We start from the raw sequence: 12942 nt of genomic DNA, 5'->3' as shown, positions 1-12942 counted from the left end.
ACTAACTTTTGGTTCTCGTAAGATTAGTGATACCTCGGCACTCTAAGATTTAAAGTTATGCAGTTTGCCATTTAATTAATTCACAGATAGGAGATGGCCAGTGTTAAGTATTTATGTGACAAGAATTGACTCGCACATGAAAGAACATCATGATTGTTATTTCAAGAAAAGAGAACATAAAGAGACCGAGCGTTTGACTTGTTCCATTTAATCTTATTTCAATTCAAAATTCTGTAATACCAGACATCCATAAACTCTGAGCATTGTACTCCAAGAAATCCAAAAACAGTACATAGAATGTTAACACTGCAAGTGATACACCATTATATGTGGTATTGACATTGGATGCACAATTTACTCAATCTTTAGGCTCTACAAAAAGACAGTGGTGTTTATCCTCCACCTGAAGCCAGCTTGAAGGAATGGCAATATGCTCTGCTCATCTATCCAGTCCTGGTTCTTCAACAGCAAGTCCAGGGAGAAGACCTTCTGAACTGAAGCGATGAGCTCTTTAGTTTGTTCAGTTATTCCTGTCATCTTTCTTGTATATTGGTATCACATCGGCCTCTTTTCAGGACTGACATTGGAAAGTATCCTAATGTATTCCGCCCGACTGTCCCTTTCAAGTAAAAATAGGTCACCTGGAACGCCGTCCAGCACTGGCGCTTTGTGGTGCACAATTGTGTCCGCAGAAGTGTGAATTTCCGCCAGATCGAATAGTCTTCTATCCTATTCCAATTGGTAAGGAAATGTTGCAGAGTTATTAGTGACTTCAGAGTAGAGTGATGTAAAATGGACAAGCCACTCCTTTATTGCTATATAATTCTCGATTGATGCTTCCGTTCTGGTACCACCCCTTGAGATTTCATGACTGAGCATTTTCACAGACTCATAACTCAAAGCTGAACTCGTGGTTTCTGACCCGCAATTAATTGTACACACAACTATTCATCAAGGGAGTCATTTTAAAGTAAAACATAGTACAATAATTGTGTACTTCCTGCAGAAATTAGGAGAGCACACACACTTCAAATCATTGTCCAAGGATGCTTAGAATTCCGTACAGTCTTGGCAGACCATGCACAACCGGTGGTCTACAATATCGCATACCTGTTAATCTGAATTTGCCGCTTTGAAATCCTACTTCAAATGACGTGGCACACCAGACTTTCATTTTTCTGTGCAATAGCACACTGCCTACTTTATGCACCCCCGTACCGTACTTTCTAGTCTATAAGGAATATACTATGATTCCTACTTATGCCCACGATCACCAGATCCTGCAGGTCAGGACTAAGGTCTTATGGACAATGCAGCTCGTCTGACCGCCTAAGGAGACTCCACTTGGCACAGTGGTCTCCCAGGAGTCTGTCTGCTCTCCGTGTGGGCAATAGCCTGTTTACTTGTAAACCACGTCCAATTCTACTCCAACGGAAGATTGTTCAGACAAAATTACATTTTCAGACCTCCTATAAGGCTGACAAATCGGCATTTGTTAACACTATTGCAAAGCATTCTCTTTTGTTGACCATGTAGCACAGGTAAACATGTGAAGAACCTGTGGATCAGTCAAACGGCACGTGAGACATTTTTATTACACACTGGAGAAGTGTGGCTCAATGGTTAGAGCGGCAGACCCTGATGCAGAGGTCTGGCCCGGGACCAGAGTTCAATTCCCGCCTCGGTGGCTCATGGACTTAATCTCCCTGGACCTGATAATTCTCGCCACGGTGCCTAGTTTAATCATGGGTCCCACTCTGTGACTCTGGGCAATAGCTTGCTTAATCTCCACAACGGCCCCAGCAGCGCTTGGATGCTGGGCTTCACCTTGGGGGTGCCCAGGAGTAGACATCTCGCAGGAAAAGCCAGGAAGGGTTCCACCGCGGTATGAATACAGCGCTACGAGACCTCTGGGTAGAAGGCGCTATATAAATGCAAACACATTTACATTTACTTAAACCTGGCAAATTGGGTAATTTATACAGTCTATGCATAATCTGATTCTGGAATAGATCCAGCTGCTAAAATATAGTACCTGAAATCAGTGATTTGCAGATTCTTTGTTAAAGGCGACAAAACTGCCCTTCTGGTGAATTGTGTTGACATGATATCGCCATGTGACTCAGATGGTGGGGAATACCGGAGGTTAGTCTGTGTGGTGCATTCTTGTTTTTTTAAATATATTTTTTCTACATACCTATGGTTGATGGTCCTATATAACGTTCATAAAAACGGGTTGCAAATTTCTTTGTCCTCACTAGCTGCTAAAATGCGCACCTGATATCCATCTAATACAGAGAAAATAAATAAAATGAGGGTTACGTGTAAATAGCTTTACTTAAACGGTTACTTTGTGTTTAAAATTTCTGCTTGTTCATGGAATCAGTTTCACATATGCCTACTTAAATCTGTAAATGGCGAATTGAAGTTGTAATGCACGCTACACGTTTTTGCTTTCTGTGCAGCTGTAAAGGTATGGCTAATTTGGTCTATAAAGTCTGTCAGTGACCACCATTCTATGGAATATGGGAATTCTTGAGTCCATGAACATTAATGTATTTGCTGTGGTATTTCAGTATATCAGATTGATTCCATAAAATTAATCTGTGAAGCGTGCCATTTCTGAATTAAGGACCTTATTGGAATGCTGTGCTTTTCCTTAAGTGAGCCGACTTGCTCACTGAACAACTACAATGTTAGACACAAGCAGAGATCAGATTTAATTGTATTAATTGCAGTAGTGTGGAAGCAGATGCTGTCCCACCCCGTTTGGGCGACAGGGTATTACACAAACCGCTGACACTTTAGTGTGGAAAGGCTGCTTTATTGAAACTGGTGGATAGCCCAACATTACAGATCACTTGGCAATTTTACTTTACAAAAATACTGTCCCCTCTAATACATCAAGCTTCATCTACCGTTTATCCTTCCCTCCATTTCCCCCCCAAACGCTTACCCCAACCTCTGACCTGCTCTGTATCTACACTTTCTGAATTAACTATACTTCATATAACCATAAGCCTTGAACTTCCTATCTTTAGCAACTGTACTCCTCACCCCCGCTCAAACTGCGTACTTCACCCGACAGCAATAAACCGATTGAACAATGCCAACCTATGGGCAAACCGCCATTCATATGCCCGGCCCCTCCTTGCCCAATCTGGATTTCTCTGCTCCCCAACCCTCTTATCACCTTGATTCATCCTGGCCCTGCTATTTTCTCATCTGGCCACTTTGTCGGCAATCTGACCTCCATAATCTTTACCCCCTTGCCTGCACTAATACTCCCCAAATCTGCATCCAGTATAGATCCATGCCCGTAGGGGACACATGCACCCCATCCTGGTGGAAAAGATTTAATTCCTTGTACCTTAAATCTGGGTGTACAACCATGCCAATTCTCTCCCCTTGTATAATGTTTGCAACTCTTTTTTTATCTTCATTCTGGCTTTATGAATGAATGCTGGCTTCTCTGCCCTCTCCAATCTCTGTGGTATCAGTTCCGTCCACAACACAGAGGTATCTGACCAATTTTCTTTTACTTCCTGCAGAACCTCATTCATTGCCTTCAACCAAGCCAGTCATTTGATCTGTCCTAGGCAGTTCTCCCCCAGGTGCACTACCAGCACATCCAGACAACCATTCCCATCCAGCAGTCTATTTAGCAATAGCTCTGGCTACAGCATTCCCCTGTGCAGTATCACTGCATTGTATCCGTCTCCACAGCGAAACCCAATTGAGTTCCATGTAGTATTTTAAATGTTTGTCTCTCTGCTCATTTACAAATGAATGTCCCACAATATAAACTGATAGTTGCTCTTTCTAAGGGCCCTGTACAGAGGCTACAAGAAACAGCATAAATTCAATTAATCACCGTATCCTATTATCCCCCCTCCCTCACATCTTATCCATCCAGATGCCAGTAGGCCCTGCCTTGAACTACTCCTAACTCCAGTTGAAATTGTGACCCCAGATAAACCGGGAAACTTGTTGTCCAGGGAATTTCCTTAATGTGACTGTCCTACACTTAGACCTCTGGTCAGTTTTTGACTTCTCTAGCCTAATCACATTGTCGTCCTAAGTTTACTTGGTCCCATCCTATACCTCTGCCGTCCCTTCCACCCAGGCAACACAGCCTACCAAAGGAAGCTTCCTCCATCACCTTCTGTAAGACCAACCACACTAAGGCACTGCTTCCCCCCCCCCCCTTTGCCCTTTACCCTGACCCACCCCTCCAGTATCCTCTTAACCTACTCACCTTCCACCACTTTCATATTGTCCACATAAACCAAAACAGACTGGTCTATAAGGTGGTTGCCCCATAAATAGAGGGCCACCACCATGGGAAAAAATCCACGAATGCTATGCTCCTCGTGTCATTCTTCCAAGCCTGAGGCCACAGCTCTACGCACCAATGCCCCTTCCAGTACAGACCAAAGCCAGCAACATCTGAAAACACCTGCATGTCCCATTCTGTCCCCTACTCTTTCCAGAGGGATACTGTTATAGAAATTCTCACCACATCCTCAAATTTCAGGTTTTTGGATCTTGTCGTACCGCTTACCTTGTTGTAAGTTCGGCACTTGCATCAAAGCTTGTCATCTCGCCTGCTCACTTACTCTGAAGGCACCGCTTCTGGTCTGTCCTATAACACTAGCAGGTGATTGGTTATCCCTACGACCCCCAGCCCTCTGCTCCCAAGATCACCATTTCTCTGCTCTCCAACCTTTTGGACTGCCCTCCACCACTTCCCTTCTTCGAGTTCATCCACATCCTAGTCCATCATACTCGCCAGTCCCTTGGGGATACACTGTGACCCATGTCAGCACATGCTGTATTGTGTATAAACGCCTCATGACACCAAGCTTTGTGTGCACCCTGGACTTGCCATCCGTAGGCTTCCTAATCAAACAGACAGCCTAATGCTGCTTAGGAGGCCCCACCAGACCTTCCCTAGCTCAGACCAGTCTCGTTCATCACCGCGTTAGGGCTGGCGGCACACACCCATGCACTCACTTCTCCTTAGGGTACTATAGCCACACTAGACTTCTGAGTCCGGAACGATACCTTGACCTGGACCCCACGCATTTGCAGTGAAGGCTGGTGTACTGGCTGTCTTTCCGCCCCTAGATCAGTGTTGACCCTGCCCTGGCACCCATATCCCCTCATTCAATCACCCACCCCCGTTTCACTCCCTTCCTCCTTCTGGTCCCCTTCTTCATTCCTGTGGGGACCTGAGCTTGCCCCACCTGTGACCTTCTCCCTGCTGCTTACAGAACTCCTGTGGGCCCTCCCTTTCAGCTCATAAGTCCTTTTTCCTTTGCTGCCTTCTCATATGCGCTTGGTGCAGCCTCCCCACCCAAACTAACCAGTCCTCGTCCTCCCTCTTAAAACCCTCTCCCACAATGACTAGATGGCTCCCTCCTAATCTGCACTCCTCTAGGAGAGGCACTCGCAGAGCTGAGGCTTTCCCTTTCATGGGCCCTGCTTTCCCCTACACTCCTGGTGCCCCTGCCAGCCCTTTGTGCCCCACCGCCACACTTTTTTCATTTTCAGTACTGACTGTCCCAATCTGATCACCCACTTTAGTCTTTTTTTGGTTTATCCTCTTGTACCTCAGGAAGGGCGTTATGAGCTTAGAATTTAAGGATTGACTCACAATATTGTCTGCCCCAAAATTAAACCCTTGACTGATTTCATTCTTGTGATTCCTACCAAGTGTAGTTTGAGTTTTAGGCACATAAACTAATACTGGTTGCTTGGAGTTGTCTTTTGTTTTTGTTTCTTAGTTCTGTGAAAATTGAGCTAACCACAATGGGATCAGTGTCTGTAGGATTGTTTATTTAAAAAAAAGTCCTAACCACCACCCCCACACACACTCACACCCACACACACCACACTGCTCCAACACACGCACCACTACACACCTTAACTTGTTTACAGTGAAGAAAGCAAAAGCATCCACCAGAATTAAGTGCTTTGCATGGCATCAAAGCTGGAATAGTGAACTTGGCAAGAAAATGCAAGGAATTAAGAAAAAGTTTGCATTTTGGGGAATTTCAGAAGATTACACATTTAATTATGAAGGAGGGTTCTGTAAGATATGCTCCTAAACATTGCTTGTGACCATTGAAATGTCTTGGTTTCATACAAAAACATTCCTATCAATTAATTCTTCGTGTTGATGCAATTTAACATTTGTTTTGTTAAATAAGCAATTGTTTATAGACACGGTTTACTTATGAATTGTTTAATTTTTTTTAGTGATTGAATGATAATGTTCCCTTTCTTAAAATGCCTTTTCAGGGCTTTTTTGACATTCCAGTGGATAACCTGTATGCAGAGCCTGCTGTGCTACAGTGGGTCAGAGAGAACATACCAGAGTGGAAAAACTCTATCATAGTCTCTCCTGATGCTGGTGGAGCAAAGAGGTATTAATACAAACCATTAGTCATCCTAGTTTTCCAATGTGTACATATTACTAATTGACCGATTTACTTGTTTTCCACAACAGTGTAGATAATTGATGGGTACCTGGACTGGATTTATGTAAAAGTAGATTTTTCAACAGAATGAATTTGCCAAAGATAAAAACTCTTGGCAGTAGGGCTTAAATACTATTGAATTCTTTGGATATTAATTAAATGAGTTAAGTAAAGCATATTAGACAAGTTGCAGAAAACAGTTTCTAGTTATTATTTTTTCTTTTGGTAACTTTGGTGTGATACTTGTTTACCTTTTTTGTGCACCTTTGAATTAATGTTATATACAGTGCATGTGTATACTAAAAAAATCAACTGAGAATTATCCGGTACCCCTTGCCCTTCACATTTTTAGGTCTCGGCTAGGCAGTGCATGCGCTGTCTCGTCGAGAGATGGTGTATACCGTATAGCGGGGGAAGCTCCACCCACTTTGCAGCTTTATTTTTGATTGGCTTCAATCATGAATGCTGCATTTTGATTTGTTATCAACTTTAGTCCCTCCTCCTGACGGCCATGTGTCATTCATATCCTTCCCTGGCTATTGGCCCCTCGAGTTCTCCCCCAATCTGTAATACAAAGGCAGACGGACACCAAAAAACACATAGTAAGTGAGAAGCGTACCGTATTTCAGTAGATCTCTATACATTATCAGCAAGTTTTTACATCTGGGGCATTTGTTTTAACTAGACCAGCACAGGTCGTTATTCAGAGCGCCGTGACCCCGATTAGCCAAACTGAAGTAGCCACTGAGCTCTAGTAAGTGTACACAACTATCGATAATTTTTAATGTAAGTACTAAGCCACATAATAGCAGACATAAGGCTATTAGAGCATACAAAATAGACGACATACCATACATAAGAACCGAACATGCATAGTTAATATTATCGATGACGAACTGTGCTGTATTCAGATACCAGAGCCAACTGAGGTTATTACTGTAATTAGTGGCTGTTAGAATTAAAACCCCAATATATAATTACCATACAACATTGACAGGTACCACTGTATACCTCCAAATGACGGACAACCACATAATAAACAATTTTGGAGCGTGAATCTTTCTGGATTTACGATGCTGTGCATTATTCCGCCACCTTGTGGTTGTGTCTGAAATTGTCGTATTTTCCCTTTTTTTTTTTTTTCCTTCGGCCCAGGTAGGGTGGGCTTCTACATACCACCATTTGGTGCCCCCTGTGACGTTGGTGCGCTTCCTGTGGAAGCTCCTTCCTGTGGTCACCATCTTCAGATTCTTTTTTTTTCCGCCATTGGGTCTGGACCGTCAACGAAGGAGCTCCAGAACTTTGGAAACCGAATCACTGGAAAAGCAACGAAAATACACCAGAAAATCAACTCACAGTGACCGGAGCACCAGTCAACTAAAGAGGGATGACTAAGAAGGAAAAGAACCGATCCTTCAACGTGCCACAGACTATGCGCGCACTGGGGGCACCCTGAGCACCGTGATGGACAAGACACCATTCAAATTTTGCAAGAACTGCAGGCACAAGTACGCGCAGAAGGACCAGCATCCAGTCTGCAATCTCTGCCTTCCGCTCGACCACCGAAGCGAGGACAGCAGCGCCTGCGCGGTTCTCACGCCTAAGACCCTTTGGGTGAGGGAGGCAGCGGATGGCGAAGCACTCCATGCAGGGCCAGGGAGCACCTCTATTTCTCCGAGACTTGGGCCTCTCCAGTGATGAAGAGGACAACATCGCCAAAGGGCCAGATGACTCGATGGATGTCAAGGTTTGAAAAGAGGAAGGAGTTAAGAGTCGTCGACCCCTAGAACCTCGACAGACACTCAAAGGAGGGAGTCCAAATCCTCCCAAAAAGGGGCACTGCCGTCTAACTCCTCGACGCTAGCAGCCGCACCCAAAGATAAACAGCACAGCAGATCCTTGGCTAAAGACTCCCAGCTGGCAAAAAGCCTGGAAAAGGCGACCCCGTCGAAGGCGGTTCCAGAAAAGGAACACTACGTCGAGGCAGGAGGCCCAGAAGCCGGGCCCATCGTCCAAGCCTACGACCGCGACATAGTCTACGACTGCGAAACTAAGACCGGAGAATTTAGATGACGAACAAGCATCCGAGTTGGACAGGAAAAGGATGAGACTAGAGGCTGAAATGGCGAATATCCTCCAGAGAAAGGAGTTGGACGACACAATGAGCCGGTACATGATTCCATCGAAACCAGTGCTTGAGATCGAAGCTGAGGGCGACGTGGGGGAGCTCCAGTCGCCGAACACTCCAGAACCCGCCGATGAGCAGGTAAAAGACCTGTATTTCTATGGTGACGAAGAGGAAGAATCGTACCAGGACTTGACAATTTCGGAGTCTCAAGATCTTCAGTGGCAGGACCTCAATGCCGAATCGCCGGAAGAGGGCGTAGAGTCCTACCTTTCGAGGCCTTCGCCGCCAGACGACATTGGAATGTACAACAAAGTCATAAAGAAGGCGGCAGAGACATGCAAGGTAAAACTGGAGGAATAGAGGCCTCAAGCAGGTTTCCTCCTGGAAACACTTTTGCCAACACAAAAAAGGAGCCATTTCTTGCCAATGCTTCCTAGTGTGCTGGACCAAGAAAGGGAGGCTTTCAAAGAACCAGCCATATGCAGATGTCACCCCAAGGTGTGAAAAATACAAACACTTCTCACAGGACCCCATGTACATCAGAGGATCCGTGCCACCTGACTCCATAATAACAGTCGCAGCCAGAAAGAGAGCCAACATCCCCACAAATACAGGACCACCTCCTGACAAGGAAAGCAAGAGCATGGACCTCAGAGGGAGAAAGATGGAAAGGAGTGCAGCAATACAGTGGCATATCGCAAGCTTATGAGAAAGCGGGCACAGGGCTCATGCACCTGTGCCCACACCACTGGCATAGGGTCACCCAGCTAGAGGGGTGACTGATGTATGCCAGGGCAGTGGGTTTGTGGGCACGGCACAGAGGGATGTGTGCCATGTTGACTCTTCGTTTAGTTCTGTACTTAGGCACTCAGCCTGCAAAGGCAGTGTGTGGGTGCCAGGGTACAGGGCTCCTAAGGGTGGCACAATAAGTGCTGCAGCCCTTGGGGGTCTTCTCTGGTCACCCTGCCCCGGGTACCTAGGATGCCATTTACTAGGGGCTGACGGGTGGCCAGAGAAGCCAATTGGGTATTAGTTTCAACAGTTTTAGGGAAAGAACACAGGCCCTGGGTACCTGGTTGGCGGGAGCCCAGGGCACACTCATTCAAAGCACACAGCAGTTCAGAAAAAAAAATGGGGGCATAACAATTCAAAAATAATATGGCACTTTCTCACAAAGCTCCAATGCCCTCAATAGGCACGCATATCAGGGAGGTTGGAGAACTTCTCAAGCACCTACCAGACCAATACCAGATGAGGGACAGCCACCTGGTAGAGGAGGGGAAAAACATGGCCAATACATGTTTGAAATCGGCTCTAGACTCCGCAGAAACATCAAGTAGACAAATGATGATTGGGGTGACGGAGAGAAGGCATGCCTGGCTCCGTATATCTGGTTTCAAGGCCAAATTCCAAAGTAACATCCTCACCACACCCTTTAATGGTGAAAATCTGTTCGGCATCACAGTCAACGAAAAGTTGAACCAACTGAAAAAGGAAAATGAGACTGCAAGGTCAATGGGAGCCCTGCAATTCAGGGGAATGAGAAGGGGGAGTACCTGATAGAAGACCAGCAGGCAGGGGTAACAACCAACCAGCCACATCTCACCAAGGCTTCCAAGGGGGGAACAGCAGACATGGCAATCAACCTAGGGGCTAGTCCTGGCGTGGGCGCACAAGAGGACGAGGTAGCACACCCAGAATGCAAAAATTAAAATCTCTACAAGAAGTAATTTCCCCAGATACAATAAGGGGATTACATGACAACAATAGATCTAAAAAGATGCGTACCTGCACATACTTTTGAACAGAAAACACAAACACCTACTAAGGTTTGTGGTAAAGAATATACACTACCAGTTCACAGTGCTAGCCTTTGGTCTAAAATCAGCACCACAGGTGTTCACAAAATGCCTGGCAGCAGTGGCGGCACCCTTGAGGAGACCAGGAATACACGTATACCTGTATCTCGTTGACTGGCTGGTAAAGGCAAGCTCATATGACACATGCAAGGAAAACACTCAACTACGATACAAACACTATTGAAATTGGGTTTCTCCATCCACTGGGGAAAATCCTCCACAGAACCAGCGCAAGTGAAAGTCTTCTTGGGCGCAGAGATCAACACCTTACAGGCCATGGTGTTCCCAAGCACAAATAGGACCTTGGCAATTCTGAAGGAGACACAGAATTACCGCTAGGGGCAAGCTCTGACAGTGAGGATGGTGGGGAGAATGATCGGCATGATGGCGTCTTGCATACACCTAATCGCCCACTTCCGACTACTTATGAGACCGTTCCAGGAATGGGTTCAACAGCAATGGTCACAGGGAGCTGGGAAGACCTTGTGGTTGTCATGCAAACAATACATCAAGAGATGGCGTGGTGGAACAAAAGAAACCTAACACAGGGAAAACTATTCACACAACCAGGTCCATCAGTGACCATCACTACGGACGCATCCCAGCTGGGATGGGGAGCGCACATTACCATCCTCAAAGTGAGGGGATTGTGGAAGCCCCAAGACAGTCAAACACAAACTATCTAGAGCTAAAAACAGTCTTCCTCGCGTTGAAGGCCATTCAGGAGCACCTATACGGAAGGAGAGTGTTGATGCAAACAGGCACCACCACAACAATGTTCTACATAAACAAGCAGGGAGGTACTCGCTCAGTGATCTTTCATCCTTAGCACAGGACATTTGGAAATGGGCTATTCCAAAACAAATAGACCTACTAGCAATACACCTTCCAGGAAAGGTCAATGTGGAAGCGGGCAGACAGTCATCCGCATCCCACGAATGGGAGATCAACCACCAGGAGTTGCAGAAAGTATTCAACAAATGGGGGACACTGCAAGTAGACCTGTTTGCAACACCCCAAAATGCTAAATGCCAACACTTCGCATCGAGACAAACGTGCAGTCAATCCTTAGGGAATGCCCTATGGATAAGTTGGTCAGGGACATTTGCCTACGCTTTTCCACAGATACCACTGCTACACAGGGTACTGAACAAGTGCAGGAACAGCAACATGACACTGATTCTAATCGCACGACAGTGAGCCAGACAGACCTGGTTCTCACAAATAATGGAAATGATGCAGGGCCCAGCTCACAAGTTCAACAAAAAACAAGGTCTGCTAAGCATACAAAAAGGAAATTTGTTGCACCCAGAGCAGGAGATCCTCAACCTAGCAGCATGGCTCCTGGAGACTTAGTTTGCACACCTCAAACTGCCAGAGAACACTAGAGCAGTATTGCGGGAGGCGCTAAGACCTACCACAAGAAAATGCTATGCATCCAAATGGAAGAGATTCTTGCAATGGTGCGCCAAGGAGAAACTTCAAAACAGGAGAACAATAGAATCTGCAGTATTAAAATGCCTAACTCATCTACTGCAAAGCAGAGTAAGTTACACCTCTCGGAGTGCACTTTGCAGCAATAGTAGCGTACACAAGGGGAGAAACGGGGAGACGTTTCTTCACCTCACTAGTGGTAAAAAGGTTTCTGGAAGGGGCAAAAAATATCCCCCCCCCCACCCCCTCCTAACAGGGTACCACGACCACATGGAACATCAACGTGGTACTGGCACAATTGAAGGCGCCGTTCAAACCCATGCACAAGGCCAAACTCCATATGCTCGCCCTGAAAACAGCGTTTCTAGTGGCTATCACTTCACTACGAAGGGTAAGCGAGCTGCAAGCACTCTCATTACAAGAACCCTACTTACAAATACACAGCGACAAGGTTGTAATGAGAACGGACCCACCCTTCTTACCAAAGGTGGTTTCAAGGTTCCACATCAATAACTATCCAAATTCCAAGTTTCTTCCAAAAGCCTACAACAAGCGCAGAAAGAGCATTATACACACTGGACGCCAGAGGGGCAGTTATGCATTACATATAACGGACAAAGGAGTGCAGGAAGACAAAATAGTTTTGTCTCATTCGCCAACAGTTTTCTGGGCCGACCAGTAACCAAGAACACCATTGCAAGGTGGATTTAACAAACGATACAATACTGCCACAAGCAAGCAGGACAGGAATTGCTAGGCACTACGCAGGCCAACTCAACAAGGAGCCACCATAGCGTTCCTAGCAAAGACGCCTATTCAGGACAATTATCAAGTGACATGGGCATCTGTGCACACGTTTCACTAAACACTACTGTGTCCATATTCAAATGAATATGGAAGCTCTAGTGGGACAGAAGGTCTTACAACACATATTCAGGAATCGGAGCTCTTCTTCCACCCAGCCACCACTGACCTTGCAAACCGCTACAAAGTCTATGCACACCATAGTGAATCCAGAAAGATTCACGCCGCAAAA

The 12942-nt window shown here is 45.7% G+C and overlaps 1 protein-coding gene across 2 annotated transcripts in view; it reads left to right on the top strand.

The window, feature by feature from the left end:
- PRPS2 (phosphoribosyl pyrophosphate synthetase 2) overlaps positions 1-12942 on the top strand; it is a 155442-nt gene that overhangs the window by 60719 nt on the left and 81781 nt on the right. For both annotated transcript variants that reach the window (XM_086934575.1, XM_086934576.1), the window contains exon 4: positions 6307-6431. In XM_086934575.1, coding sequence (XP_086790701.1) covers positions 6307-6431 — 125 coding nt within the window. The remainder of the gene's footprint in view (positions 1-6306; positions 6432-12942) is intronic.

The sequence above is a fragment of the Lissotriton vulgaris genome, chromosome 8 (genome assembly GCF_964263255.1).
Source record: "Lissotriton vulgaris chromosome 8, aLisVul1.2, whole genome shotgun sequence".
Taxonomy (NCBI): Eukaryota; Metazoa; Chordata; class Amphibia; order Caudata; family Salamandridae; genus Lissotriton; species Lissotriton vulgaris.
The sequence above is the reverse complement of the archived record's forward strand: the minus strand, read 5'-3'. Positions and strand labels throughout refer to the sequence as shown.